Here is a 27,401-nt window from a genome sequence, read left to right as displayed (position 1 = left end):
TGGCCTGAATACCAGTATTGGATTCCTGCTTCGGATGCTGTCTCTTCTTCCATGACGTCAGGTCGCCAGGGGTATAAAACATGCAGCCAACGCCATTACATCAGTTTTACTTGCCCCAGATGTCAGGTGCCTCCACAATGGGAAGCAATTAGATGTTATGGTAACCCTCCAACAAAAAGCAAATACACCAAACAAGAAGGAAAGGTAGAGCCAAGAGAAGTCAGGGGGCTGGAGGGAGGGTAACCAGGACTGCAACAGTGAATACACTCGAACATCTACATTTATGGTAAGTGTACACAACTGTACTATGTATATAATATGTAAAGCTAAGGAATGGAGGAGGAAGTTAAGAGAGCATTAGGGCCAGCTATTAAGCTCTGCAAGACTGCAGTGGCAAAACCAGCTCTGGATTTAGAAAAAAATAGGCATGTGGTAATGCTTGGTGAAGGTATGTACAGAGCTCCAGGTAGCAGCTTCTAGGATGTCCCTGGTGGGGACACCTCTGAGAAAGGCTGTAGAGGTAGATGCAGCCCTGGTGGAATGTGATCTTATCCCCTGTGGGGTAGGTTTTCCATGGTGCTTATAGCAGAAATGAATGCAATGGGCTATCCACTTAGAAATGGTTTGCTTTGAAATGGCCTTCCCCTCTGCCCTTGCAGCAAAGCCAATTAGCAGCTGTTCAGATTTTCTGAGAGGCTTAGTCCTGTCCAAATAAACTCTAAGTTGTCTGTGCACATCCAAAGAGTGCAGTATTCGTTCTCCTTTGTTTTGTGGATTTGGGAAAAAGGTAGGCAAATTAATGGACTGATTAAGGGCCACACCAGAAACCACCTTGGGCATAAAAGAAAGACTGGTCCTGAGGGAAACCCTGTCTGCATGGAAGATAATGAAGGGCTCCACTGCCATGAGGGCCTGTAATTCAGACACTCTTCTTGCTGAAGTGATGGCTAGAAGGAAGGCTGTTTTCCAAGAAAGGAATTTCAACTCTGCAGTTGCAGCTGGCTGAAAAGGAGGGAGAGTGAGCTTTTCCAATACAAAGTTAGGGTCCCAGGCTGGAGTAGGGGCTCTCCTGGGGGGGTCTTAAATTTGTGGCCCCTCTGAGGAATTGCTTTAGCAGGGGGTGAGAGAAGAGGGGTGGTTCAGTATTATAATGTGCTGAACTGGCAGAGGCATGAATTTTAATAGACGAGAAGGATAGGCCGTTATGGAGCATTTCTCTTAAGTACTGAAGAATATGCGGTTAGCTGGGCACCGTTGTGCCCATCCCCTGAGTTTGGCTCCAGGAACAGTATCCTTTCCACTTTTCAGCATAGGATTTTATAGTACTAGGCCTCCTTGCCATCAGAATGACATCCAGCACCTGCTTACTGAGGGATGCTATTGGAGAGCTCAAGGAATTAGCCAGGCTGCAAGGTTCAGGTTTTGAAGCTGAGGGTGCAGAATCTGGCCCGCCTGCTGGGAAGGGGTCTGAGGCAGGTGCCATGGTTCCAGCAGTGTCATACTGCGCGCAAGAGGGGGTACCAGTGCTGGCGTGGCCAGTCTGGTGCAATCAGTATAGTCCTTGGTTTGTCCTGTTTGATCTTTAGGAAAACCTTAGAGAGGAGAGGCAGAGGGGGGAAAGGCATAAACTGAAAGGCTTTCCCAGGTAAAGGACAGGACATCCACTTTCCAAGCTTGACTGTGGGAAGTCCTTGTGCAGAATTTGTCCAATTAGTAGTTTTGAGGGGAGGCAAACAGGTCTGTCTCTGGGGTCCCCCATTTGTTCCTCAAGAGGTTGAATATTTTTGGTTCCAGTTTCCATTCGTGTGGGTCCATGAGATTTCTGCTTAGGTCATCTGCCAGTGAATTTAGCTTGCCTGGCAATAACTGAGCTTGTAGGTGCACTTGGTAGCTCAAGGCTGTGTTCCACAGAGCCATGGCTACTCTGCAGACAGGGTACGAGTGGGGTCCCCCTGCTTGTATATGTACCACATAACTGTGGTGTTGTCTGTCTTTACCAATAATTGTCCTGGAAGAATGTGAACCTTGAAGGCTGTCAGGGAATTCTGTACAGCTAACATTTCTTTTTGGTTGATATGCAGGTGCATCTGTCTCGGGTTCCATTTGCCCTGAATGCACTGCCCTGCCAAGTGAGCCCTCCCATGCATAGTCTGATGTGTCTGTTGTTAGGGTTTGGGCGCAGAGGGTAGAGTGAAAAGGAGCTCTTTGTTGTGGTAGCAGGCATCTGCCCACCAAAGGAACTCTGTCTTTATACAAGGAATGATAGGAATCATTGATTCCAGGTCCTGAGAATGTTGACACCATAGGCTTTTTAGATAACACTGCAGTTTCCTCATATGCAGTCTTGCATATGGAATTAGTAGAATGCAAGAGGCCATGAACCCCAGGGCTTGCAAAATTCTCCTTGCAGATAGCTGGGTCTTTGTGGCCAGTTGTTTGAAGTAGGTTGTTAAATAAACTTGTTTCTCTGGAGTGAGGAAAGCCATCTGGGAAGTTGTGTTCAAGCTTGCTCCCAGGAATACAATTTGTTGGCAGGGTACTAGGTGAGATTTATTTTCATTTATGGTGTACCCCAGTGAGTTTAGAAGTTTCTTTACGAATGCCAGATGCTTTATAAGCAAATTCCTGGCTTTCTCCCTGAATCAGACAATCGTCCAAGTATGGGTATATTTGAATATTTCTCTGCCTGCAAAATGCAATGGATGGAGCTAGACACTATGTGAATACCCTGGGTGCAGTAGATAAGCCAAAGGGAAGTGCATGAAGCCTGCTCTGAAGCGTAGGTATTTCCTGCAAGATTCCCTTACTGGAATGTGCAGGTAAGCTTCCTTTAAGTCTAAGGTTGCCAACCAGGCATCTTTGCCTATCATAGGAAGCAGCTGTTGAAGGGTTAGCATCTTGAATTTTGTGATTACCAAAAAAGTGTTTAGAATAGAGAGGTCCAGGACAGGATGCCAGGGGCTGTCTTTTCTGTGTACCAGGAAAAGTCTTGAATAAAAACCTTGTTCCCTTTCTTCTGCTGGGACAGGTTGAATAGTCCTGATACTTAGAAGAGAGAGAACCTGCTGTTGAGCCTCTGCCCACTGATTTGGGGATAGGTCTGGCCTACCATTTGGGGTTGGTAGGGTGTGGAAGTGGAATCTGTATTCCTGGGAAACTATATTCAAAACCCATTTGTCCTGGGTAATGAGTTCCCAGTTTTATGAATGCAGGACGAGCTTTCCTCCTCAGGGAGCGTGCAGTTAGTTGAGCAGGGTTTGGAAGGGTTAAGGTAAAGTCACTGTGCCATTCTTCCATGGGGGGGGGGGGTCTTACTACTCCCTGCTTTGGAAGTGGGAGCCCCCCACTACTTATGCCTGTGCGTAGCCTGAGACAGTACCTAGGTGGTCTGCTGCTCCTGGGTTTGGACTGAGAAAGCCTGGAAGAGGCTGGAAAGGACGAATTCTTTGAAGGCTAATGCCTACTAAATCTGAGAGGCTGTACTTGCAGGAAATCTTTAAAAGATTGCATAGATTTAGCTTCTTCCTCCATCTTTTTGAGGATGACTTCTGCTTTGTTGCCAAACATGCGGTCTTGGTTTAAGGGAGCATCTAGTAATTTAGCTTTAACATGACTTGGCAAGTTTTCCTCCTTAAGCCATGCATGCCTTCTAAATACAGACCCAGTGGCAGCAGCCCTGTAAGATGCTTCTAAAGAGTCAAAACCACATCGCAAAGTATGTTTACCAACTTGTTCTGCAGAATGCATTAAATCCTGTAATTCTTTGTGTTCAGCACAGTCAGGAATCAACATAATTTTCTGTTTAAGCAGCCCCATAATATGTTGCTGATACTTTAACATATGAAACTGGCAATTTAAAGCCCTAATGGCCAGAGTAGCAGAAATATATACCTTCTTTCCCCATCTGTACAAGGCTCTAGAATCTCTATCAGAAGAGGTAGGGTTTTTGGCAGCAGTAGCCTTAAGCACTTTGGTCCTTGGGAAATGGTCTCTGAATCCACAGTAGGATTCTTGAAGAGGAACTTGTGAGAGTCAGGTACTCTGTAATACCTGTCAGGTTTTCTGGGAGCTGGAGGTAGAGTGTCTGGGGAAATGCTAGATTCCAAGAAAGCATAACAGGAGGGATAGCTAAAGGTCTATGTTGAGGAAGGAGTAGGAATTCCATAAGCCTCTTTTTGGAGTCAGTGTAATCCTGGCTTTCCCAGTGGAAATGCTCCCTAAGAGTGTGCAAGGTTTCACCAAAAGAGAACTCTTCTGGAGGGGAAGCAGAGGGAATGGAATCCTCTGCATCAGAATCCTCATAGGTAGAAAGGGGCAAATCCTGGTAATCAGAAGAAACAGAAATATCAGATTCCTGATCAAAAGAATCAGAAGGAAAAATCAGTTCTAGGTCTCTTAGAGGGGGAAGGCTGACTTCCCTTAAATAAGGTAATAAGGTCTTCAGCCATTCTAAGCATTTGATTTTAGGCATATGGGCCTGAGCAAGTGGTTTGGACATCGATTTTCTAGGCGTGGGTCGAGTTTTAGGCCTGGATGAAGAAGATGGTGTTGGTTTAAAATGCAAGTCTGTAGGTCTGAATACACCCTCAGAAGCTGGTGCCTGCACAGCGGCTCCGGACCCATACAAGGTAGAGACATCCGCTGGTTCCATAGTCGAAGAAGCATCTCGTGGCATACCGGACTCGGAATGGGTCTCAGTAGAGGCCTGCGAATCTGATGTAGCGGGCATCAGGGGCTGCGAAAGCGCCTCACTGAGTACCGGTGGACTGGCAAATAGCTTAACGGAAGCGTTGTCGGAAGTTTTGGACCTATGCAGTCTGTCTCTGTCTTTATCCTTATGTTTTTTCGGAATATCGGTACTCGGATGGCTTACCAAAGCCATTTCTGGATAGTTAAACCAAGTACCAAAATAATTTGCTGAAAATATAGGCAGACAAATAGTTCGGGGGCTGAACAAGGCACAAAACCGACAGCGAGGGACGTTGTGGTCTGGGCCTAGGCAAGGAATGCAGTACGAATGAAAATCTTTATGAGGTATTTGCTTTCCACAGGTAATACAATTGTTAACTTTTACTGGCATCAGTTAACAGCAAGAAAAAGGATCCCCAATGGGGTACTAAGCTTTTTTGAAGCCTTCGATTCTGAAACTCAAAACCGAAAATTTCAGGAGTTAGACGACCGGCAATTGCGAACTGCTTCTTCTTCGGGCACTGCGTGGCAAGAAAGCATGTTTTATACGCCTGATGACCTGACATCATGGAAGAAGAGACAGCATCCATCGCAGGAATCCAAGACTCTGGTATTCAGGCCGGCTGAGGGCTACCTGCAGGTAACCCAAATGTGATGACTGCAACAGTGAAACATGAACATCTAACCTTGGGGAGTCCTTATGTATGCCTAGAAGAAATAGAAGTTATGTTCTTACCATAACGTTCCATGTTAGTTGTCTTCTTCTTTCTCTTCTGCTGGCTGATGGGTTCGAGCGACCCCGACCGCCACTCTAAAAGCTCCCACCCAGTCCACCTCGAGGTGCCGCCCTTATATCCCACAATGCTAGGCGAGAGTGCAGCAGATCTCGCTTGTAACTGTTTCCCAACCCTAATAGTAACAGTAACATACAAATAAAAAAACAAACTCACCTCTAACAACCAACTCCTAGAAAGGTGACCTACATCCTAAGACAGGAAAAAGAGGGTGGTAAAGAGTCTAAGAGAAACAATGGTACAAAAGAGAGAGGTCATCACAACAATCTAGGTCTGTCCAGGTAGAAGAAAGGGAAGTGAAGACAATTCAAAGTGGAACGAAGAAGACTACACAGACATTCAACGTGGTGGTAAGAACACTCGCTATATGTTGTTGTCTATCCTCGCCATTTGCTGTGGCTTGCTGGATGGAGCACCTTGTCCCGGAACCCTAACGGAACAGAACTAAAAGCTAAAAGAACCAAACAATAGAAGCAAAGTATGCCTAGAAGCTAAATCCATAATGAGAAATAAAAGTAAAAGTGTGAGGAGTAGCCCAAGCAGCCGCTGGACCAAAGATCAGCAGTCGTCTTGAAGTCTTGTAGGGTAAGTTTGTTGCCTACATGTGGGGCTTTAGGTTTGTTAGTTTATTTTTGTTGTTAAATTTCAAATTCCAATACCTCAGCTTGTCTTGATGTTAGCCATCTGAATACTTTTAATTTGAAAGTCCTTTTCTGCTTTCCGAGAGCAGTGCAAAAACATAAACAGCTGATCAGATTTTCTGAATTGTTTTAGTCTATCCAAGTAGTACCTCAATCATGAACATCCAAATTTTGTAATGAAATGTTTGGTTTTATCGCTGGAAAAAGCTGGAAAAAAAAGGTCAGGAGGTCAATGCTTTGGTTTAGATTACCTGTCGTAAAGGGGCAAAAAAGGGACGGGTTAGTTAGTAAGGATACTCTGTCCTTATACAAAAAAGATAAGGAGGACGCATAACCGAGTGCTTGAAGTTCTGAACTCTTCTATTGATGATAATAATTACCAGAAAGAGAGTTTTAGCAATTACAAAAATTTTAAACAGGAAGCAGCAGGTTCAAGGGAGAAAAGGAATAGGAGGATTAACAATTTAAGGTCCAAGGAGAAGGAGATCAAGGAGAGGTTTGGAAGTCTGAGGGCAGAAAAAAAAACAAAAACATTTTTTAAGGGAACACTCCTGCCAAGCAGGGAAAGGGCTGCCCACATGGAAGCTAGATGGAGCTGCCAATTGAACCCAATCAAGGATTCAGCTTTGGATCAAGGGTCTATTGATCTATAATTGGACCCTAATCCCATGGACTATCTTTGTGCCCAATATAATCTTTCGACCTGAGTCCCAAGATCGGCGGAACTTATCACTCAAAATCCTATCAAGGAAGATTTATGTGGAAGCATAATTGAGGAACCCTGGAGGATGTTGGAGTGAGAGGAACCAGAGGGAGGACTTCAGAGAGGGGAGGGAGCGAGAAACTGGAGGGTGAGGATGGAGGTGGAAGATCTGAACTAGGTCATGATTCCAACGATGATCAATCAAAAAACGATGTAGAGGTCGTCTGTCCACACAAAACAGGATCACAGTAAGCCTGCCAGAGGATCATACGCTCTCTGAGCGATAGCTTTCTCTTGGGATTGAAACACTTGTCCCCGGGGATGAATTCTGACAAGAGTCGCCTCCAAACTTGGCTAGAGCTGCCTCTGCTGGGAAATATTGGTAAAGGAATAGAGTGAAACATTCTGCTGGTTTGCTGTTTTGGGGGGTAGCAAGTAGCATCAAAGAAAGGCTGACCCTAATCTCCTAAAAAGAAGTCTTCCTACAGAAGGACAGAGTCACGCTAGACTCAGCTCAGCTCTGCTCACTTCCGGATGGAATGATTGATCTCCCGCTGAGAATAGCTCACGAATGATTGTCTAAGAAAAGCAGTCTGAGTGCTTCTGAAGTGCGCCTCGGCACAGGACGGTATGATGTTGGTTCGCCTGTTTTGTGATGTCTGGACACCACATTTTGTTCCTGTCTTCTGCATTGCAATTGTTCTTGAGGGAAGAGTACTTCAAGTTGCTTTACATTTGTCTAGCACTGCCTCATCTTGGGCACATTTATTGCTATGTGCCCTGGACTGTTTGCTATTCTTCCCATCTGTCCAGTCATGATATGGCCTCCACCATGCTAGGGCATAGCAACCTGAGGTAGTGGAACTTCCCAGTGGAAGCTGCAGGAGCCCCAACAACAGCTGGATCAGACATCCACCCTTGGAGATGCTTTTTGCACATGAGCGTGATCAGCAATGGTGTCCATGCATGAGCATTCCTGATGTGACCATTGAGTAAATGAATCCACTGTAGGATCCGGGCCAGGTATTGAGAGAATGGGGTATAGAGCTATGGGCACACATTGTATTGTACACTAACTCTGGCTTTGATTTAATTTTCTGTTAGCTTTGGGAGTGTTGTTGTTGAGAATGTCTGATCCAAGATTGTTGTTAGCCTTGTAGACATGTTTATAGTATCTAGATTTGCTCTTATGTAGGTAATAGCTTTATGCTTTATTGTTTAAAAGTTTTTCACCTACAATTTAAATACTAGATTTGACAACAATTAGGAGCTAACTTAATAAGGACAAACGCAGGAAGGAGATGCAAAGAGCTGTGGCTGAGGTCAAAGAAATACACTGGCATTCTTGCTGCCCAGGTGAGGTAGAAGCTACCAACCACTGCCATGCATTGGGTAAACACAGGGGGCAGTGGTGAGAGGAAAATTGGCCCTGAAAGGACTGGTTCAGCCCCCAGCCTGAAATTTTGCTGTTCTCTGATGCATGGTCAGTTTCTGAATAGGTCTATAGAGCACATCCAGTTTTCGGCCCAGTGTTTCCTTTTTTTCAAAAGCAAGGAATGGAGCACATCCAGACCATGATTTGTTCAAGACACTGAGATTTTGCATTCCCATTCTCCCTCCTGTTTCGGTCTCGACTTGATTGTTTTGAGACTTCCGGAACCTTTGTTCTCTTCCGGATCTTCTGTTTGGCCTGGCGTGTTAGTTTTGAGGATTTTGCAAGTTGTTGAAAATTGTTGGCTGGCTTGAATATCTGGGGATGGAATTGACTTTTTTTGAAAGATTCCAAAGATCCCTTTTGCAAGAAAAGTGGGATAGAATAACCCCATTTGTCTTTGGACTGGATAAGGATTGTCTTGAGCCGGGAACAGTGACATTCTGTACCTACTGCCTCCTTCCCGACTGCCAGGCCCGCAACACCAGGACTCAACAAAGGGGATGTGCCCGGGGGCTTGTCAGCTGGTTGGGCGTGACCCCCTGGCCCCCCGGTGGACCAGGAGCCATTGTTATTCCGCTCCTGCCTTTGCGAAAAAACCTTGCGCATGGTAGGAAGTCCCCTCCTGGAGATGGCTAAGAACCCACCCTTGCTTCACGCGCGGCCTTTGGGGTAAGGCCTGCTCGGTAAGGAAAACAGACTTCCACGACCCCGGTCTTGAAAGGGGTCTAAGCATCAGTTAAGGGAATAGTCAGGGTTTCTTTCAGGTGAGGACCAAATGATCCATCAAAGGAGTCGGGGAGAGTTCGTCCCGAGGAAAGGTCCGTAAATTGTCATCAAGAATAGGAGCGTGTGGAAAGTGGCTTCACCGCAGGCGCGCATCCATCCGCCATTTCGCTCTGCGCAAGGAGCTACTGCTGGAGGAGGCTGCAAGGTACCCGGCCTGTCTGTTGTCGCTATCGTACAGCTAGGAGTTGGATATGTCTTGGAAACAAAGCTGTGGATCTTTTAACATTTGTCTCGCCTAGCCGATGGAGAAGTATTCAGCGAGTTCAGGAATACACATTTAGTGCAGTTCACGTGAGAAAATCCGCTTCCGGACACAGGATGGACCTAGCATCCTATCCATGGTGGGATGGGAGGTTGTTCAAGGATTGACAGGAAATCTTTTATCAGGTAGCTCCTTTCTTAGGGCAGCGACGAAATCAGCAACATCAGCCAATTGATAAACCAGCTGGATCTGCTGGAGAGGAGGGTAGGGAGGGAGTCTCCTCGAAAAATCAGCCGCCCTGGGAGCCGCCCATGCCTTCAGCAGGGGGGGTGCATGAGGGGTCCTACTGGTGGAAGGTTTTAGGGAAGGATGAGCCAATGTTTCAAGACAGACAGATTCATGAAGGAAGGGGCTGGGGTCCTCCTGCCTCAAGAGCTTCAAGATCTCCAGAATGAGATGAGACAAGACAGGGGAGGGGGGGCTCCAACGGGGAAACCTCAGAATCCTCTAAAATTGTGTCTGACCCACATAGATGTGTTTCGGTCAATGTGTTTCTCATCCTCTCCTTCAGGGGCTCCAAATCAGGGCCAAGAGAGGAGAGGAGAAGAGGATGAGGGGGCCCTGTGGGGCAGTGAGGGATGAGGGGGAGGCGGCTCGAATGTGGGAGCAGCCCTGAGGGCTCCTGAGGAGGGAAGAGGAGGGGTGACTGAGCCGCGAGCTGAGTAGAGCACACCGGTCACACTCCGAGCCTTGACCTCGGGGCGCCTTGAGGAGGAGTAGAGCCCGGAGGTCCCCGCCTCCGAGCACTCCCAACCCCAGTCAGGGCCAGCCAGGGGTTCAGCCCGGCGTTGGAGCCGAAGCCTGTCAGGGTACACACACCTCCGAGGGAGGGGTCCCCCCTCAAGGCCTTCCAGCTACCCACCCCTCGAGCACGACTGAAAGTCGACAAGGGTCCGATGTTAGAAGAAAAACAGAGCCGGACGACGGAGCCGGGCGGCACACTTGTATCGGGCCCGGCGACTGCCAGTCTCGTTCCGGGACGCGACTCCAACTCGCCGGGGACGTGAGTCAAGGAGGAAAATGTTGATGCTGAGCAGGCATCGATCTGCCGAGGGGGAAGAAGTGGCGACACTCCCACAGCTCTGGCAGAGTAGCTCTCGTCACCTTGACCCCTCTGATTGTATGATCCCACAGCCGGAGGACAGAGAGATCGGACCTTGGCCCGTGATCCAGCCCGGGAGATGCTGGAGCCGAATGACTCTAGTTGGAGAGGTGACCACCGGTCGGAGCCGTAGTGAGCCGAGTTCCGGGTCTGAAACCGGCGGACATCGGACCCATCAACGAAGGGATCGCGGGGGCAGAGGGTAAATGCCTGGATCGGAATAGACTAAATCGCCCAGCCGAAGCCGATAAAGGCAAGGTTGAGCACCTGGGGTCTCGCCTGCCAGCCAAGTCAAAGCCGATAAATTTCTTCCTGTAGGACTGGGGCTTCGACAGGAATCCTCTGCAAGACTGACAGCCTTAGAGGGCAATGCTGTTATTCTTGCATCAGACACCCTGGGGCTGAAGATTTTGCACATGTTAAAGGAGTCCTGCAGGTGCAAAGGCTGGGCAAACAGATACAATCACATACCAGAGCCCCTCACAGAAACAATTACAGCATGTTAACCACTCCTGAACTGGAGAACTTGACATTTTTAGACACAATTTTGACTAATTAGGTGTACACAGACACACACAAACACACACAACACATACCTAACGTCAGGAAAACACAGAAAAAAAGTAGTAATAGGAACAAACTTGTCTACAACAAGGCCCTGACTGATTAAAAACACACAAACACCACTAGAAAAAGAAAAAAAAAGGCTCCAATGGAAAAAGAAAAGGTTCTGTGGTAAAGACCAGAAAATTAAGAAACGAAAAAGTTTCAAATCAGAACCAAAAAAGAATGTGGTCGTTAAAGGGTTTTAAAGAGTGCCTTTACAAGAAAACACCACCAAGGCCGGGAAAAGAACTCTACAACCCGGGTTGTGCAGGCAAAGTAGATAGGTCTGCCCACTCTCCATCATTGTGAATATTGGGGAGCTCGAAGGTCTCGCCATCCTTAGTTATAAGAGGAAAGCGTGGAAAAGCATTCAGGTACATTTCTGTTCAGGTTAATTTCTGTTCATGGGAATAAAAAAGCAACCATTTTCCAGGGATGTGAGCAAGGAGTCCTGGGGCAAAATTTATTTAACTATCTGTTGTGGTTGGAGGCAAACGGATCTACTTAAGGAGTTCCCCACAGAAGGAACAACTCATGGAAGAGTCCTGGGTACACCTTTTATTCATAAATTCTGTTCTGATCCAGCTCATCATGTCTGCAGTAACGTTATGCACTAACTGAATGTATACAGCCAGGAGGAACAGACTGTGCTGAAATGGTACATCCCAGGCTACCACAGATATTCTGCATAAGGGGTAGGATCTGGATCCCCCACTTATGTACCACATCAATATGGTACAGATTGATATTACCAGCAGAGGGCTTGGAGTCCAAAAAGATGGTTCAGAGACTTCCACCGATTAGAGATACCCATTCCTTAACATTTGCATGTTTTTTTAACTGTCGTACAGGTTCCACGGGCACTGAACCTTCACTTCCTAGGACACGGCTCCCCGGTCAAAGTCTGATGTGACTGTGACTACAGACAAAGTTGGGGATGTAAAGGGGAAAAGGGAGACTTGGGCTAATAGACAACTGATTCACTACAGTAATTCCCTTTTTCACAAACTTAGCACTTGAATCTGAAATGAAAGGGGGTGCTGCTGTTGGTTTCAAAGTGATATGAAGAACTACTGAATTTCCCTCATGTGAAGTCTGGCCACAGGAATCATGAGAAAAAGTAGATGCCAAGAAATGTGGAACTCTGAGATGTTACTTGGTAGATGCAAGAGTCTGGTTAGGAAAGCTCAAAAACTGCTCCTTGTAAAGGTGGGAATAATAACTTTTTAATACAATGATGCTTTCTGTAATGTCTTTAAATGTCAATGGTCTCATATAAATAGAGAAAAGAAATAATAGTGAACTATATTAAAAAATATACGAGTGCAAATAGCTAAGTTACAGGAGAAACACTTGGAAAGAACGGAATATGTGAATATGATAAAGAAAGGTTTTCAGGATGGTTACTCAGTGGAATATATGGGACAAATGAAAAGAGGAGTACTTGTATTAACTGCAAGAGGAGCTCCAACAGTGATAGAAGGGAATAAAAAAGATAATAATGGCAGATTTGTAGTACTAAGGGGCTACTGGCAAGGGAGGAGGATTACACTGGCATCTACTTATATTCCACCTAAAACTGCTACAATGGAGCTTAAGAAAATTCTAGGAGGAATAATTAGTTTTCAGCAAGGAATATTACTTACAGGTGGAGACTAGAATTTGATTTGCAGCAGTAAAGATGGGTCTGAGGGGCCCAGAAGAGCAAGTATAACAAAGGAGGATACATTTTCGAAGAAATTTATGAAAAGATTTGCAATGGAAGATGTGAATTCTGTAACAGGATCTCAGAGTGAATTTAGATATTATTCCCCAAGATATAAAAACTGGGCTATGCTAGACAGAATTTACATTTCAAAGGAACATGTACATTTAACTGAAGGTCTTGATATGCACCCAATAACTATTTCAGATCATGCGTCAATAATAACTAAAATAAAAATTAGACACTGGCACTTTCTCACCTATCTGTTGAAAAAAGAGGAATTTAAGGAATGGGTAGTGGAGATTATTCGGGGCTATTAGAAAGGATAGAAATGACTTCTGAAAATATAACTAGGGAGTGGGATAAAATTAAGGTGGAGTTTAAAAACGGGTGGAAATAAAAGAAAGGTAGCTAAGGTTAAGAAGTAACGAGAATTATTTAGAGGGACTGACAAATGTCAAAGTATTGCAAAATAGGGGGGAATCTCAGAGAACAAGAACAGGATCAACTGCAGAATGCTAAGCAGAAAATAAGGGATTACCTTGATAATATACACGAGATTAGGAAGATTGCAGTTAAAGCAACTGTTTTTTAATAATAATAATAATACTAGAGCACAAAAACTTAGCTTGATGACTCAGGCAACAGAAAGTACAAAGGGCTATTGCCAAACCTAGGGAGCGTATAACAAGGAAGAGATCCTGTAGAGGTATTAGAAACATTTCAGAAATTCTATGAAAGTTTGTATAACACAGAGAAATATGAAAATCAAGAAAAGATACAAATAGAAATGTTTATGATATAATTAAATATACCAAGATTACAGGTACATAAGGCTTAATTACTAATGGTTAGGATAGGAGGAGATGAGATAAAAATTGTGATGTATAATCAATCTACAGGAAAGTCCCCAGGAAGATGGTATTCCTGTGGAAGTTTGGAAGCAAGGAGGGAAAGATCAGGAAGGTTTTGTTTAACAGTACTTTAAGAGGAGGAGAGGTACCAACATCCCGGAAGAAGACAGTGGTAGTTAAAATACCTCAACAGGATAAAGATCCATCAGATCCAGCTTCATACATTTCAATACTAAACCATGTTTATAAAGTGTTCATGTCTCTAATGGCTAAAAGAATGGCAAAAGTAATGCCAAAATTGATAGACATGTATCAATGTGGTTTTGTAGAGGGGAGGCAAACATTTGACATCATTAACAGAACACTGACGATCCAGAAAATACCACTGTTGTTGGTGGATGTTGATGCAGACAAAACATTCAACAGAGTAAGCTGGGACTTTATGAGCAAGGCAATGGAAGCAACTGCATTTCCTGAAAAAAAATATAAGTTTTATTAGGAGGCTATATGTGGGATCAGAGGCAAAAATTAAAGTGGGTGGGGCCCTCTCTGATAATTTCTGATTGAGCAGAGAAACCAGGCAGGGGTGCCCTCTTTCCCCTTTGTTATTTGCATTATATTTAGAACCACTGGCAAAGAAAATAAGGGACTCAGAAACTGAAGGATATTAATTGGTATGGTAGTCAAGAAAAGCTGGGTCTATTTGCAGATGATAAAATTTTATACCTGACAAACTAGAAAGAGACATCACAGTGTTGTGGAACATTTTGAGACAGTTTTGAATCTTTTAGGGATACAAAATTAATGAAGCTAAAACAAAGGCAACAATAGTAAATTATTTACCCAAATATGAATTGGTTCAGCAATATGCATATTTATGGGGACATGATAAAATTAAGTATTTAGGAGTATGGATTAAAAATGATACTTTTGTGGCAGCTAAGGATATGTGGGAAGAGGCTAAAAAGGTTATGTATTCATCATAACATTCCATCTATGTTGTCCATTTTCATTCTTCCTCAACAAATGGGACACTGACCAACCCTTGGATCGGTCTCGGTTGTTCTACTAGTTTGCAGCCGCCAAAAAATATCTTCAGCTTACTTCCTACCCATAATGCTGTAAAGACCAACCTCCCTCAGACCCTTCCACAGCTTGAGACACAGAGAGAGAGAGAGAAGAGAGAGAAATAATGACACTACAACCAATTGCCATAACTGGAGTTCAACATAAGGGACTGGTAGTGTCCCTGCAACACTCACTCCACCAAAAGTCATCAGAAAAGGGCAGGGGGACTGGATGGGAGAAGAGGCTGAAGAAGAATGAAAATGGACAACACAGAAGGAATGTTATGGTAAGTACTTAACTTCTTTATCTGATGTTGCCAATTTTTATTCATTCCTCAACCAATGGGACTTAGTCCCCAGCTACCTAAGCCCTTGGGTGGACTCTAAGGAAGGATATTCCTGAGTACGTTTGAGCCAAAGCATGCTCTTCCCTTTGAGACCATGTCCAATTTGTAATGAGTGATAAAAGTATGAGGATTGGACCAAGTAGCAGCTGCACAAATATTGGCCACTGAAGCTCTGGACTGGAAGACTGTGGAAGTAGCCATAGACCTGCTTTAACCAGCCTTCAATGTTTTTGGCAAGGAAAGATTCAATTTATTGTAAACAAAGGAAATGTAATCTGTTAGCCATTTAGATAACGTCTTAGCAACTGAGTTTCCCAACTTATTACATGCAAATGAAACAAAAAGTTGGTCCGACTTCCTAATATCGCTTACTCTGTGCATGTAAAAATGCAATTGTCTATGAACATCCAGCAAATGCAACAAGTATTCTCCCATATTTGTGAATCTGGGGAAAGGTACGGGCAGGTTAAGGCCTGATTAATGTTGGATTCTGACAGCATCTTAGGCAGGAAAGAGGCATTGGTACACAAAGAGACCCTATCCTTGAGAAAGATCAAATATGAAGGCTTGAAGACCAGACTTGTAATTCTGAGATTCTTCTGGCATATGTAATTGCAGCTAGAAAGATAGTTTTCCAGGTCAAAAACTTCAAATCACAAGTAGCTGCTGGTTCAAAGGGAGACTCTGTTAAAGCCTGCAATACCAAGTTTAAACCCCATGGTGGAATGGGATCTTTATAAGGGGGCCTGAGAAGCAGTGTGCCCTTTAAAAAGGCTTTACACAGTTTAGAAGAAGGTAATGATGAATCTTGAAACCAAACATGAAATTAGAAATAGCAACAAGTTGAACTCTGATAGTTGATGCACTAGCACTCCCACTGAGCAAGTTGGCCAAAAATTCAAGAACAGCATGAACCTGAGCTGAAAAGGGGTCAACTTGATTTTGCTCAATCCAATAAGCAAATTTACTTCAGTAGAGCTTCCTCGTAGAGGGCTTATGTGCGGACAGAAGAGAATAGACAGTTGATGAAAGCATGGGCTGCCTGGCTACTAATGGCATTGAGAAAACAGAAATTATATGGTCAGTTTGAGACTTTGGAAGTCTAGGTGAACCATGCCTGTCAGATAAGATAGCAAGTCTGGAATTGGATCCAGAACCAAGGATGACACAGAAGGTGAGGCGAAATAAAGGGAAACTAAATTTGTTGAGGGCAATAAGGTGCAATAAAGATCACTCTGCTCTTCAAATAGACTGCTTTCTGAAGGAATTTGTGAATTAAAGGAGTTGGGGGGGGGGTAAGTATACAGAAGACCAGAGGCCAATCATGTAGTAGAGCATCCCTCAGCGGCTCCCCCAGTGGGGGGATCAGGGCAAAAAAAGCTGGTGCACTTGTTGTTCAGGGGAGATGAATAGAGACTGCAGCAAAGCTGGCCCCACTGCTGGAATATCATGTCCGACACTGTTGTTGAGTGAAGAAGTAGAATGGATCTGCACAATTTGTGTACTATCACACTGGACTTCCCCAGAATGTGCACTGCAATCAGATAGTGATTGAAGGTGATCGCCCAGTGCCACAATCTTAGGGATTCTCGACATAGGGGGTAGGATTTGGTTCCCCCTTGTTTGCTGATGTACCAAACCACTGACATGTTGTCCACTTGGATTGCAAACGTTCCGAGAGTTGGCTTCTTCAGGAGACCAAGTGCTTTGGACGGTTTTGCCCAGGAAATGCCCCTCCACCTGATATGGGAGGCATCAAAACCTCTAAAATGACACACAGTGCAACAACCAAAACATACTAAAAAACACTGCGAAAAGAAAACCAGAGAAGAGTCTAATAGACGAAAGCAGAGATTAAAGGATTTTTTACGCTAAAGCAATTTCAGTGGGTCTTGTCTGGTTTTCTTTTCACAGTGTTTTTTAGTTGGCATCCATGGTCGCTAAGGCCTTGGATTGAGGGAGAACAAAAGGACAACCTTGCAACAGTTGCCATAAGTGCATCCACTAGGAAAGGTATCGTTTGCAAACCTAAGAAATCCTTATTGTTATGGACGTGGGCTGAGAACACATCGACCATTGTGTCTGAAGCATTCACTGCAGAACCCTCATGTGATATCTTGCCACACTCAGAAGGATTATGGTTGCTGACATTGACCCAAATGCCTAAAGAACCAACTGTGCTGAAATTCTGATACTATAGAGTATTTGCCTGACACGAGTTTAATCGTCTGCACTCTTGACATGGAAGACATGCTACCGTGGCCACTGTGTTGAATATAGCCCCTATGAACTTCAGAATCTGACTAGGTTGTAACTGTGACTTTCTCTTATTGACTGTTATCCCAAGATGTGAACATGTCTACAGCACTTGTTTTTTTGCTTGTACTAGTTGATGTCTGGTCTGGGCGGTGGTGAGTCACTCATCCAAATATGGAAACACCCATAATCCCTGCAGTCTGAAGCGAGCTGCTACCACTGCCATGAATTTGGTGAACACCCTGGGGGCTGTGGTGAGACCAAAGGGCAATGTTCTGAACTGGTAATGACTGGCTCCCAGTACGCATCATGAAGGTTTATAGAGCATATCCAATCTTCCTTGCTCAGAAAAGGCAGAATGGACTGAACTGTGACCATCTGGAGCTTGCGTGTCGAACTGCTTTAACACAGATCCAAAACTGGTCTCAAGTCACCTGTTTTCTTTGGGATTAAAAAGAATCTTGAGTAAATTCTGGATTCTATCTGGTCTGGAGGGACTTCCTGGATGACTTTTTTCCAGCAGCTTTTGTATTTCCAGTGCTGCTACCTCCCTCTGACTGGGTGGAACATCGGGGATTCTCCTGGGTAATGGGAGTGGAAGGGAAAAGGGAATAATATAACTTCTGGAAATAATCCTCTGTAACCAGGTATTTTTGTCAAATTTCATTAGGCTTCTTGGTGCAGGGATGAGTGACCCCCGACTGCCTCCAGAGGAAGGCAATCAGGAATCTGTTTAGGGGGTGCTGAAGGGGTCTGTCGGAAAAGGAATACCTTGACACCTTGATTTTGTGGGCCTCCTCTGCCATGGGGGCATCTTCTGCCATTATCGCTGCCCCCTTTACCCCGTAGGGAGCTACCTCCATGTGTGTCCTGGAAAGGACCCTGAAATTTCTTGAATTACATCTTACGACCTCACCTTTGGTTCCTGGAAAAGGTCCACTGAAGAGTCAAAAAATGTATGCCCACTGCAGACAGGGTCTTCCCATCCTTCTTACACCAAGAGAGTGTGTCTTTCACTGTGGGGCCAAACAAGCAGGAACTGTCAAAAGGAGCACTGACGAAACAGGACTTAAAAGGCTTCCCAAAATCACACAAGCACACCCAGGAATGCCTCCTAACAGAAATGCCTGAACCTGCAGCCCTTGCGGTGCCTTCTGTAGCATTGTGATGAGCCTCATGGACAAATTAGAGACTGATTTAAGGGTAACTAACTGTGAGGCCACAGAGGATTGTCTCTCTATAGTAATGGTCCCTACAAGAGACCTGGAAAACTCCTTGATTAATTCCCTTTGTAACCTTGTGAATTGCGCCAAATAATTCAGTGATCGGAGTGCAAACATCACTGAAGCATACACTCGCTCCCCAAATCTGTCCGGAGCCCTAGACTCCATATTAATGGGGGTGGACAAAAACTCTGTTTTACGAGTTCCTTCTTCGTAGCTGTTGCCATGACCATAGCACCACCTGGTACACCCTTGCTCCAATGCTCTCTCCCTACTGGTGGAGTCAGAATCTTATCAGGTCTTTTGGGGAATGGCTCAATCATATCAGGCTCCTTCCATTCCTGCTAAGACACCAAATCGATGAAGTCACAGGTGGGTGGAGTGACCTAGAAGGTAAACGGGCAAGTCCCGAATTCTTCCAGAAGCACCAACTCCTCAGGAGTTAGGTTTTGGGCACACCAACCACCCTTCTGTCTTACAATCTCAAGAATATCTCCAAAGCGGATGTCATCTGGTGGTGACTTTGGAGACCTTCCTCCCTCATCAAAGTCAGTGTCCTCTGTGACAGATTCTTGGGGGGAGTCCAAGTGCTTCCTCTTGTAATTTTTCTTCCAAGGAATTTCTTTGGTGGGATATTCTAGAGAAGTGACAGAAGAAATAACAATACCTGGCTGGGTAGACTGGAAGTTTCGGGACAGTTGCCCCAGCGGAGTGGAGTAATGAGGATCATGGGGCGTAGACGAGAAGTCAGAGTTGGATCCGAGGAGGAAAGGCCCCACCTGATCTGCTAGAGCAGAGAACAATCTCTTCATGACCTTGAATGCCAACAGCTCTGGAGAGAAGAAAGGCAACTGGGCCAAGAAAAGGAGTTTCTGGTCTGCTACCTACCCCAACTCTGAAGGTTGAACACCCGAGGCGAAAGCTGGAACTGCACTGTCAAAAGCAGAAGCTCCAAGAGGAAGATGGCTCAGAAAACCTCAGAGTCAATCTCATCCCCTGGATCCAACCTGGAAGCTTTGGCTCAGAGAGTCATCCAGATCCAAAGATGTAGGAGCCAGCACACTCAGAGTAGCAGTCAGATTTGAAGACGGGAATTTCTTTGGATCCGATGCAAATGGACCCGGAACACTCAAAACCGGGGACTCCAATATCATAGGATGGGTCAAAGGAGGAACCACACATGGTAAGGGTGTGAAAGGACACTGTTCCTAATTTAAGGGGGTAGGAACTGTGACGATTCCCTTCTGAAAATGCTCTCTGAAGTATTTCCTCATCATCCTCTCCACATCCCTCTTCTGTGAGACTTCAGGAGGAGCAAGTCAAAAGCACTGACAGGGATTTAGAATGCCGTTCTAAAAAAAGGTGAGAATGCCCTAAAACCACTGGATCTAAACTGAGAAAATAGATGGTACAAGGCAAAAGGCCCGAGTCCAAAGCCATCAGAGCCAAATAACTCTTTGTCTGATCTGGAGGAGCAGCAGCCGCCGACTATCTGCATCGAAGGAGGTTGGGTCCCAGAAACAGTTAGATCCGACTTGGAATTTTTCTTCCTTGGCTTCAACAAGGTGGAAGCCGCTGAGTCTGAAGATTTAGATCTTTTGAAAGACTCCTTTGAATTAGGAGAGGTTAGAGATTGCCTTCCCTATCAAGGATTGATATCATAGTACAGGTAAAGAGAAAGAAATTGGGGGGGGTCCTAAATGAAAGACCAGCACTGGTACAGTTTTTAGTAGAATCTAGAACAGAAGCTGCCACTAAAAAGGGAAAAATTAGTACATCATATAAAATATTGCAAGGCAAGTACAAGAATCAATCACAGGAGGTTAGAAAGAATTGGGAAGACAGACTGGATAAGCAATTCACAAAAACAATGGGAGGATATATGTATGTCTCCCAAACATGCAACAAAATCTAGAAGACTTACAAATTTTGCTTGGAAATGTTTAAATTGATATTTTTATACCCGAAGTAGAGAGTAGTAGTAGAAATGCCAGAGAATTTTTCCTCAGGTAGACAGCAAAAGCTGGAAGTGTGACGGGGAAGAGAGGCAATTGGGAAAATATTTTCTGGGAGTGTGGTGAGTTGGTGGACTTTAAGGATTCCCTACGGGATTCACTGTTGAAGATGCAGGCTGAGCAGACGTGACATGGGATATGATTTTTCTGAGCTATGATACAGAATCTGAACTGCCTAGACATGGTAAGGCCTTGCCGTGTCCAATTATGGTGGCTGGAAAAAAAAGCAATTACTAGAAAATGGAAATCAAAATCTAAACCAACTATACTACAAGTAGTGAATACAGTAACAGAGGTAAAACAATTGGAATTCAGATCTTTAGAAAAGGATAGGAGCAAACTACACAAGAAAAAAATGGGAATTGTGGGAATACATACAGGGGAGGAATGAGGTTTAAAAGAAGGCAGGACTTAAATGAGCTATGTAATGCCTGACTGAAAATGACTGGGTAGATTATAAGTGATGTATAATGTTTGCAACTGGGAGTGTGTCAGTATGGCTTGTGAGGTAAAATGCTTGCAACTAGGATTGTGTCAGTGCAGTTTATTTTCATTTATATGTGTGTGTGTGTGTGTGTGTGTGTATGTATATATATATATATATATATATATATATATATATATATATATATATATATAGAACTGCCTATGTCATAAGTGATGGTTTAGTAAAGATGTTTCTTGTTTTAAAAATAAAAAAGCAAGAATCGAGTAATTTATGTAATGTTGCTAAGGTTATATGATATACAGCAATATGTATCAAGTGTAATGTTTGTAAACATGAACTTGTTAATACAGTTTGATTACTTTTTATAAATGTAAACTTGCCTATGTCACAAGGGATAATTCAATAAAGGTATTTAAAAAAATTGTAAAACAAAAAAAAAACAACCTTGCTCCTTGTAACATTCTACTGTGCAGAAGAAAAGCCATTATGAGGGATGTATCCAGTAGGCATCCCAAAAAACCGCTCTGAGAGATGGAATGAGAGATGATTTCTCTATGGTCATTCTCAGAATTCAGGCTAAGAAAATATTTTTTTTTTATTAAACCAGAGATTGTTACCACTTGTGAAACAATATGAAAAATAAGGAATTTGCCTAAGCCTGGAGAAATATGCGAATGCCCAGCAACCTACAATGGGCTGTTACAGGAGACAGGCACTTATAAAACCTTCCTGGAGCTGTTGACAAGTCAGAGGGTAAAGCGGAAACTGAAAATGTAACCCAAGCACAAAAAAAAACATTTGAAATCTTTATGAAATGGAATGTGATAAACTTCTTTTAAAACCAGACTTACTAGAAAACTGAGATGTGGAAGGACAGGTCTAGGACAGGTCTCTAGGTTCATTGTTTCTTCTTGAATAATTTTTTCCCTGTATATCAAGGGGGAAGATGTTCTATAACCCCTGTGAGCATCTGCTCTAGAAAGAAGGAAGCATGAAGGTTTGAATAGATGGATGAAGAGAAACCCATTGAAAAGGAGGAAAGGAAGCCTACTGCCACTTATAACCCTTTGGGATGTGACCAAAGTCATCTGGTGCCACAAAGAAAAGTGAAGACCTACACACTTTGGGACAGTTTTACAGGACTATCAAGTCTATTTTCTTACACAGTCCTTGCTTTTTTGGAGGACTCTGCATTCTTTGCCTGACACTGCACTCTGAAATTTAGTTTACTTTGCTGACAGCACTTATTTTAATTCCTGAAAGAGGAACCTGAACTGAGAACAGTTATTCTGACTGATGAGAGAGAAAACATAACTAGAAGAAATTTTTATATCACATTTTACAAGCAGGGTCAAAAAAGTGGCTAACCCCCATGAAATAACTTTCCCCTTTCATCATACCTTTTAAGGACTTCAGAATAGGAAGCACTAAATAAAATATCTTTATACAAGGGAGCATTCTGGATCTTAGCTTTGGTATCCCCTGATAAATCGTGTGAATGTAATCCGGCAACTCTTCTCATTATTGAATCCTGTGGTAACTGTTCTAAAACTGCATCAACAATGTCATAAGCACATCTTACAGAATGAGAGGTTGTATGAGACACCAAGAACACTTACAAATTCAGAGATACTTTAGTCTCTTAAGGAATGGAGATCAACAATTAATTTTCTTATAGAGACAAAAGAAGCCATCAGGAAAAAATATGAATTTGCGGGACTGGGGCTCATATATAATTATCAGACTTTCTGAGGGCAGGTGGCTGCCAGTCTGATAAAGTGCTGGCTGTAAAGAAGGCATCCTCAAAAGGCTGGCAACACAGAAAGAGCACCTGCAGGTAGAATAAAATCATATTTTTGTTGGGATTCTGGTACTACCTTTTGGCCACATTTAAAGACTGAAAGGCCATACATAAAGTTTAGCAAAGCCTATACAAGTCTCATTATCAGTTTTAGGAGAAGAAAATGTCAAGTTTTATTTATTTATTTTCTGGGAGACTTCCCCCCCAAGAAAAAGAGAGGCTTGGAGGACAGTCCCTTCCCTGTGAATGAAAACTCCTCAGAGCAGTTTAGAAAAGCAGCATCTCCCAATACCCTCCTCAGTGCCATTAAGAGAGGTTCTACCCTACCCAAAAAAGGCAGCTAAACAGTAGCTGAGAATGTGCCTGCCTCCTGGTCTTTTAGTGGTTTACCACAGAGCAGAATCAGGGGGACTGACAGAAAGTGACAAGTGATCAGAGGAACAACAGATGGCAAAGCAGAGTCACCCAGCAGCTTAGGTGGACTGGAGTAGACACCAAAGCCTCCCACGCAACTTTTCTCTTCTTGTGGCTAAGGAAGGGAATGATCAAGTTACTGGGACAGAGGTCCAAGTCGTGGTAGCAAAAAGTGTCTAACAAGCAGATAGTGGGATCTTGAAGAGTCGGTCTTAACTCCTCACTGAAAAGTTAATCAGAGATACAGTATTTCAGTGACAGCCACCAAACACAATAGCTCCTGCCCCTAGCAACCAACTTTTACAGAAGAGTAACACTTTTCCACAAAAAGTGATAATTTACAAAGGAGTGTCAGTCAACTGCAAAAGGTACCCGACAAGTGGCTGCTGGATCCTGGAAGAGCTATTCTTACCTTCTCACAGAAAAGTTAAGTTTTGTTGTAAAACTTTTTAGTGACAACCACCAAAACATTTGACCCCAGCTCTTAGCAACCAATTTTGACAGAAAAATAATACTTTTTCTAAGTGATAACTAATAAGGGAATCCCCAAGGGGAACCACAGCTATCTGTTGAGCAGAAAAAGTGACTGACAAACAGTGAAGTTTAGGAGCTTTAGGAGAAATACTCTGACTGGAATAGGTTTTGAAGTAAAATGTTTTAATGACAACCCCCAAAACCATATGTTCTGGTCTCTGGCCACAATACTTGACATAATAATAAAAGTTTTTCTCACAAGCAATTATGTGCAAGGAATTCCCTTCAGAGAACCATGATCAAAAACATAATTTGAAGTAAAACTTTCAGTTACAAACACTAAAGACCAGTTCTATGATTTTTACGATATTTTTTTGACAGAGAAGAAACAATTTTCTTCACAAAAAATGACGAAGTGGAAGGTGACTCCCAATAGCGTTCTCACCTATCCAAACTTGGAGAAGTGCTAGCCAACCATTGCTCAACTGAAGCCTACAGTGTAGGGCGAACTTTGAAGGCAAGAATGTTCAGACATTTTGGCACTCTAGTCACTGACTTTATACTGCTCTCCTCAAACTGTATAGTGACTAGGGCAAGTGAAATGTGCTCTAAAGCTTTGGAAGCTGGCTTGTCCAGTTCTTGGCAGGATGTCCCATGTAGGTCAGGCTACTGCAACAGTGATTCAACAATGAATGTCTAAGGTACATATGCCACCTCTCCTTTTCCATGGGGGAGGGAGGATAACAACTCACTGTAGGATGGGTCCACTGGCAAAAGCCAGTCCTAAGTGGAAAATAAAAAAAGGTTTAGCTAGCATGACTGTAGGGTGTAAAATATGTGAACACAACTGCCTGTAAGGCACCCTGAATATTATTTCTCATCAGGGAGAGAAAGACAGAACCTAATAAACATCACAGATTAGCTACAATAAGATTGCCATGATCTGTTTGTCAAGAAGAAACACAGCAGTGAGTTAATATCATTGAAGGAGGCTCAGAGTTGTGTAAAAATAAAAATATTTGCACCAAACTAACCATTCCAAAGAAAATGCCAGCAGTATCCTAGGACACCCAAGCTTTCTCTCCGCTAACAGGCCCTCTAGCACCTTAGCTGTTTTACAAATTGATATCAGCACTATTAGTTGCAGAATTACATTGTCTTCAAAGCAAAAGACAACATGTCCAGCCATTAATGGAAATTAACTTACTTGCAACTGAGCTTGGAGTGAACGTCGAGCCAATAAGCTCTGAATTACATTTGTTCGGTCCAGACAGTCCATACAATTACTCCTGAAAGTTCCTTCCTGCTGGGACAGCACAGTACCATCTGCATCCACAAGGAAATAACTACAGAAATATAAAAAGGTAAAATAATCATTGGCATAGAGGTGTAGATGGCCTACCCACTAACACTACTCTATGATATCTTAATAAATCAAACTGTAATACATTCAACTATCTTAAGAATCCAAACACTAATATGTATTTGTGCATTTTAATAACCGGTTACTTAAACTAGGTACTACCAACCAAGGTAAAATGCAGCATGAAATATCAGACACAATCAGAAATTGGGACCACCTATAAGAAAATATATTCTCATCCTTCTTATAAGAAGAACAGAGGTAGGTTCTGTGCAGCAGTGGTACAGTCATGAAACATATAATGTTCTGCATACATGGAATATTTTCTAGCAGAAAGGAAGAAGCATGAGCTTGTATATCATCTCTGGGACTAAATTAAAACTGTGTACTGTGACAGAATGCATCATCAAAAAACAGCTCCGATATCCCTTACTGAATAGACTCGTCAGGTTAAAAAGTCCAGTCTGTAGAGTGTGGTGGGATAAGAAACTATTCCTTAGATAAAAATAAACAGCTTAACGGCTGATTACTCAGGGGAAGGAATGCTAAGCCACCCACAGATCCACACCATTCTTTATAGTGGTGTAGGGCTTTAGTTAGAAGCAGAACATGCCTTGTGTGTCCTCTACTATACCTTGGAGGGGACTCTATGAAAACAGAGTACCAGTTGTTTGGATGGTATACTTTACTTGCTGCTCCCTCACACATCTAACAATCAGCTAGATTCTGTAATCATCGTGGTATGCAGGACAGAAAGGGCATTGCTGTATGGTACAATTCTGATGGTGCAGAGGCTTTTCTACCTCAGCCTAACCATTACTCCTGACCCTGCACATGCCATTCAATAAAGTCAATGTGGCTTCTGCATGCATGCTTCCACATCAGCAACATTATTACTGTGGACAATCTGCCAGCACTCCTTATTACTTGTCATCTTGGGCTTAAGACCCCATCCTACACAGGGAGCTACTACCCGATCAAGAAAAACTCTGCATCCTCGCCTGGCAGCTGGTAAGGGCTGGTTGATCTCAACCCCCACACCTTGAACTCAAGGATCCTTATATGTTTTATCTTTATGAAATAACATGGGCAATGGTCTTCTGGAACAGTGTTTTTGTTTTCTGTTACAAACAGAATGCCCTGAAAGGGGGCAGTATATTTGTTTGATTTTGTTTACTGGGAAATTCCAACTTGGCCCTAAGAGACCTCTTTTCAACAAAAGCCTAAGAAGAAAAGCTCTACATTACTACATTTTAGAAAAGAGGAGTACAGTTTAAAGAAAGCAAAAAACAATGTCTACATACAGCTGTAGGAAACAATAATGTCTGTATGCAGCTATAGGAAGAAGATTGCAAGGAAAAATGAAAGTTAAGTACTCACCATAATGACAGATCTATGTTGTCCAGTTTTCATCTGGTTTAACAGATAGGTTTTGAATCAGACTCTGATACAGTCTTGGCACTTCCAAACATTTGGGTCCTAAGTTCTGACCCCTCCCCTACCCATAAGACCTCTCTTCCCCTCCCTGAAATTCTCAGACTGAGTTGGCCCATTAACTATATGATAATATTACTGATGCCTGTGCCAAAAAACAATGTCTGCATATGAAGTAAACTAATCGAGACTGAGGCTCACAAGACTCCTCAGTGTACCACCCAATCTTTGAGGTAAAATAGATGACAATTTGGAAGGAGGGTGGGATGTTAAACTGAAAGAAAATAGGACAACACAGATTTATTGTTAAGGTATGTACATAACTTTCATATCCAATGTTCCCCTTTTTTGTCTGATTCAAAAGATGGGGCAGATTCCCTACCTACCAATTTCCTGGTAGGCATCAAGGAATGATAATCCTGAGCACAGAAGAGTGTGATCTGGACTGTACTTCCAATTTATCATGGGACACAAAGGTATGAATAGTTAACTATGTTGTGTTAGCACAAATTTCATCAATGGGCAGATTTTGTTGAAAAAACAGCAGTGTATGTCATGGACTTTGTTGCATGAGTTGCAGTTTTTTTTTTTTTTTTTTAAGATAATGGTAACACCACTTTTCATAGAAGAACAGAATGCAGTTTGACAGCCACCTAGAAAGAGTAACCTTAGAAACACTGCACCCTAACTTGATTTTGGGAAATGCAACAAATAACTGATCTGATTTTCTGAAATCCTTTGTCCTGTGAAGATAAAATATGAGCCGTCTGTGAACATCAAGTAAATGTAATGAGTATTCTCCTTTGTTTGTTAACTTTGCGAAGAAAACTGGAAGATTTATTTTTGACTGATATTACATTTAGATGCCACCTTATGAATGATGGAAAGATTTGGTTTTAAAAAGACACTAGCCTTATGAAAAATCAGATAAAGCATTCTATAAGCAACAGCCTGTAATTCCCAGATTCATTTGGCTGAAATG

At 43.2% G+C, this 27,401-nt stretch overlaps 1 protein-coding gene across 1 annotated transcript in view; it reads right to left on the bottom strand.

Moving 5' to 3' along the window:
• Positions 1-27,401, bottom strand: part of SACM1L (SAC1 like phosphatidylinositide phosphatase) — a 1,643,742-nt gene that overhangs the window by 541,472 nt on the left and 1,074,869 nt on the right. Inside the window, exon 13 of the mRNA XM_044065524.1 lies at positions 24,830-24,968. Coding sequence (XP_043921459.1) covers positions 24,830-24,968 — 139 coding nt within the window. The remainder of the gene's footprint in view (positions 1-24,829; positions 24,969-27,401) is intronic.

Source organism: Protopterus annectens, chromosome 3.part0 (assembly GCF_019279795.1).
Source record: "Protopterus annectens isolate FY-2018-M chromosome 3.part0, PAN1.0, whole genome shotgun sequence".
Classification (NCBI taxonomy): Eukaryota; Metazoa; Chordata; order Ceratodontiformes; family Protopteridae; genus Protopterus; species Protopterus annectens.
This window is presented reverse-complemented; position numbering and strand designations above follow the sequence as displayed.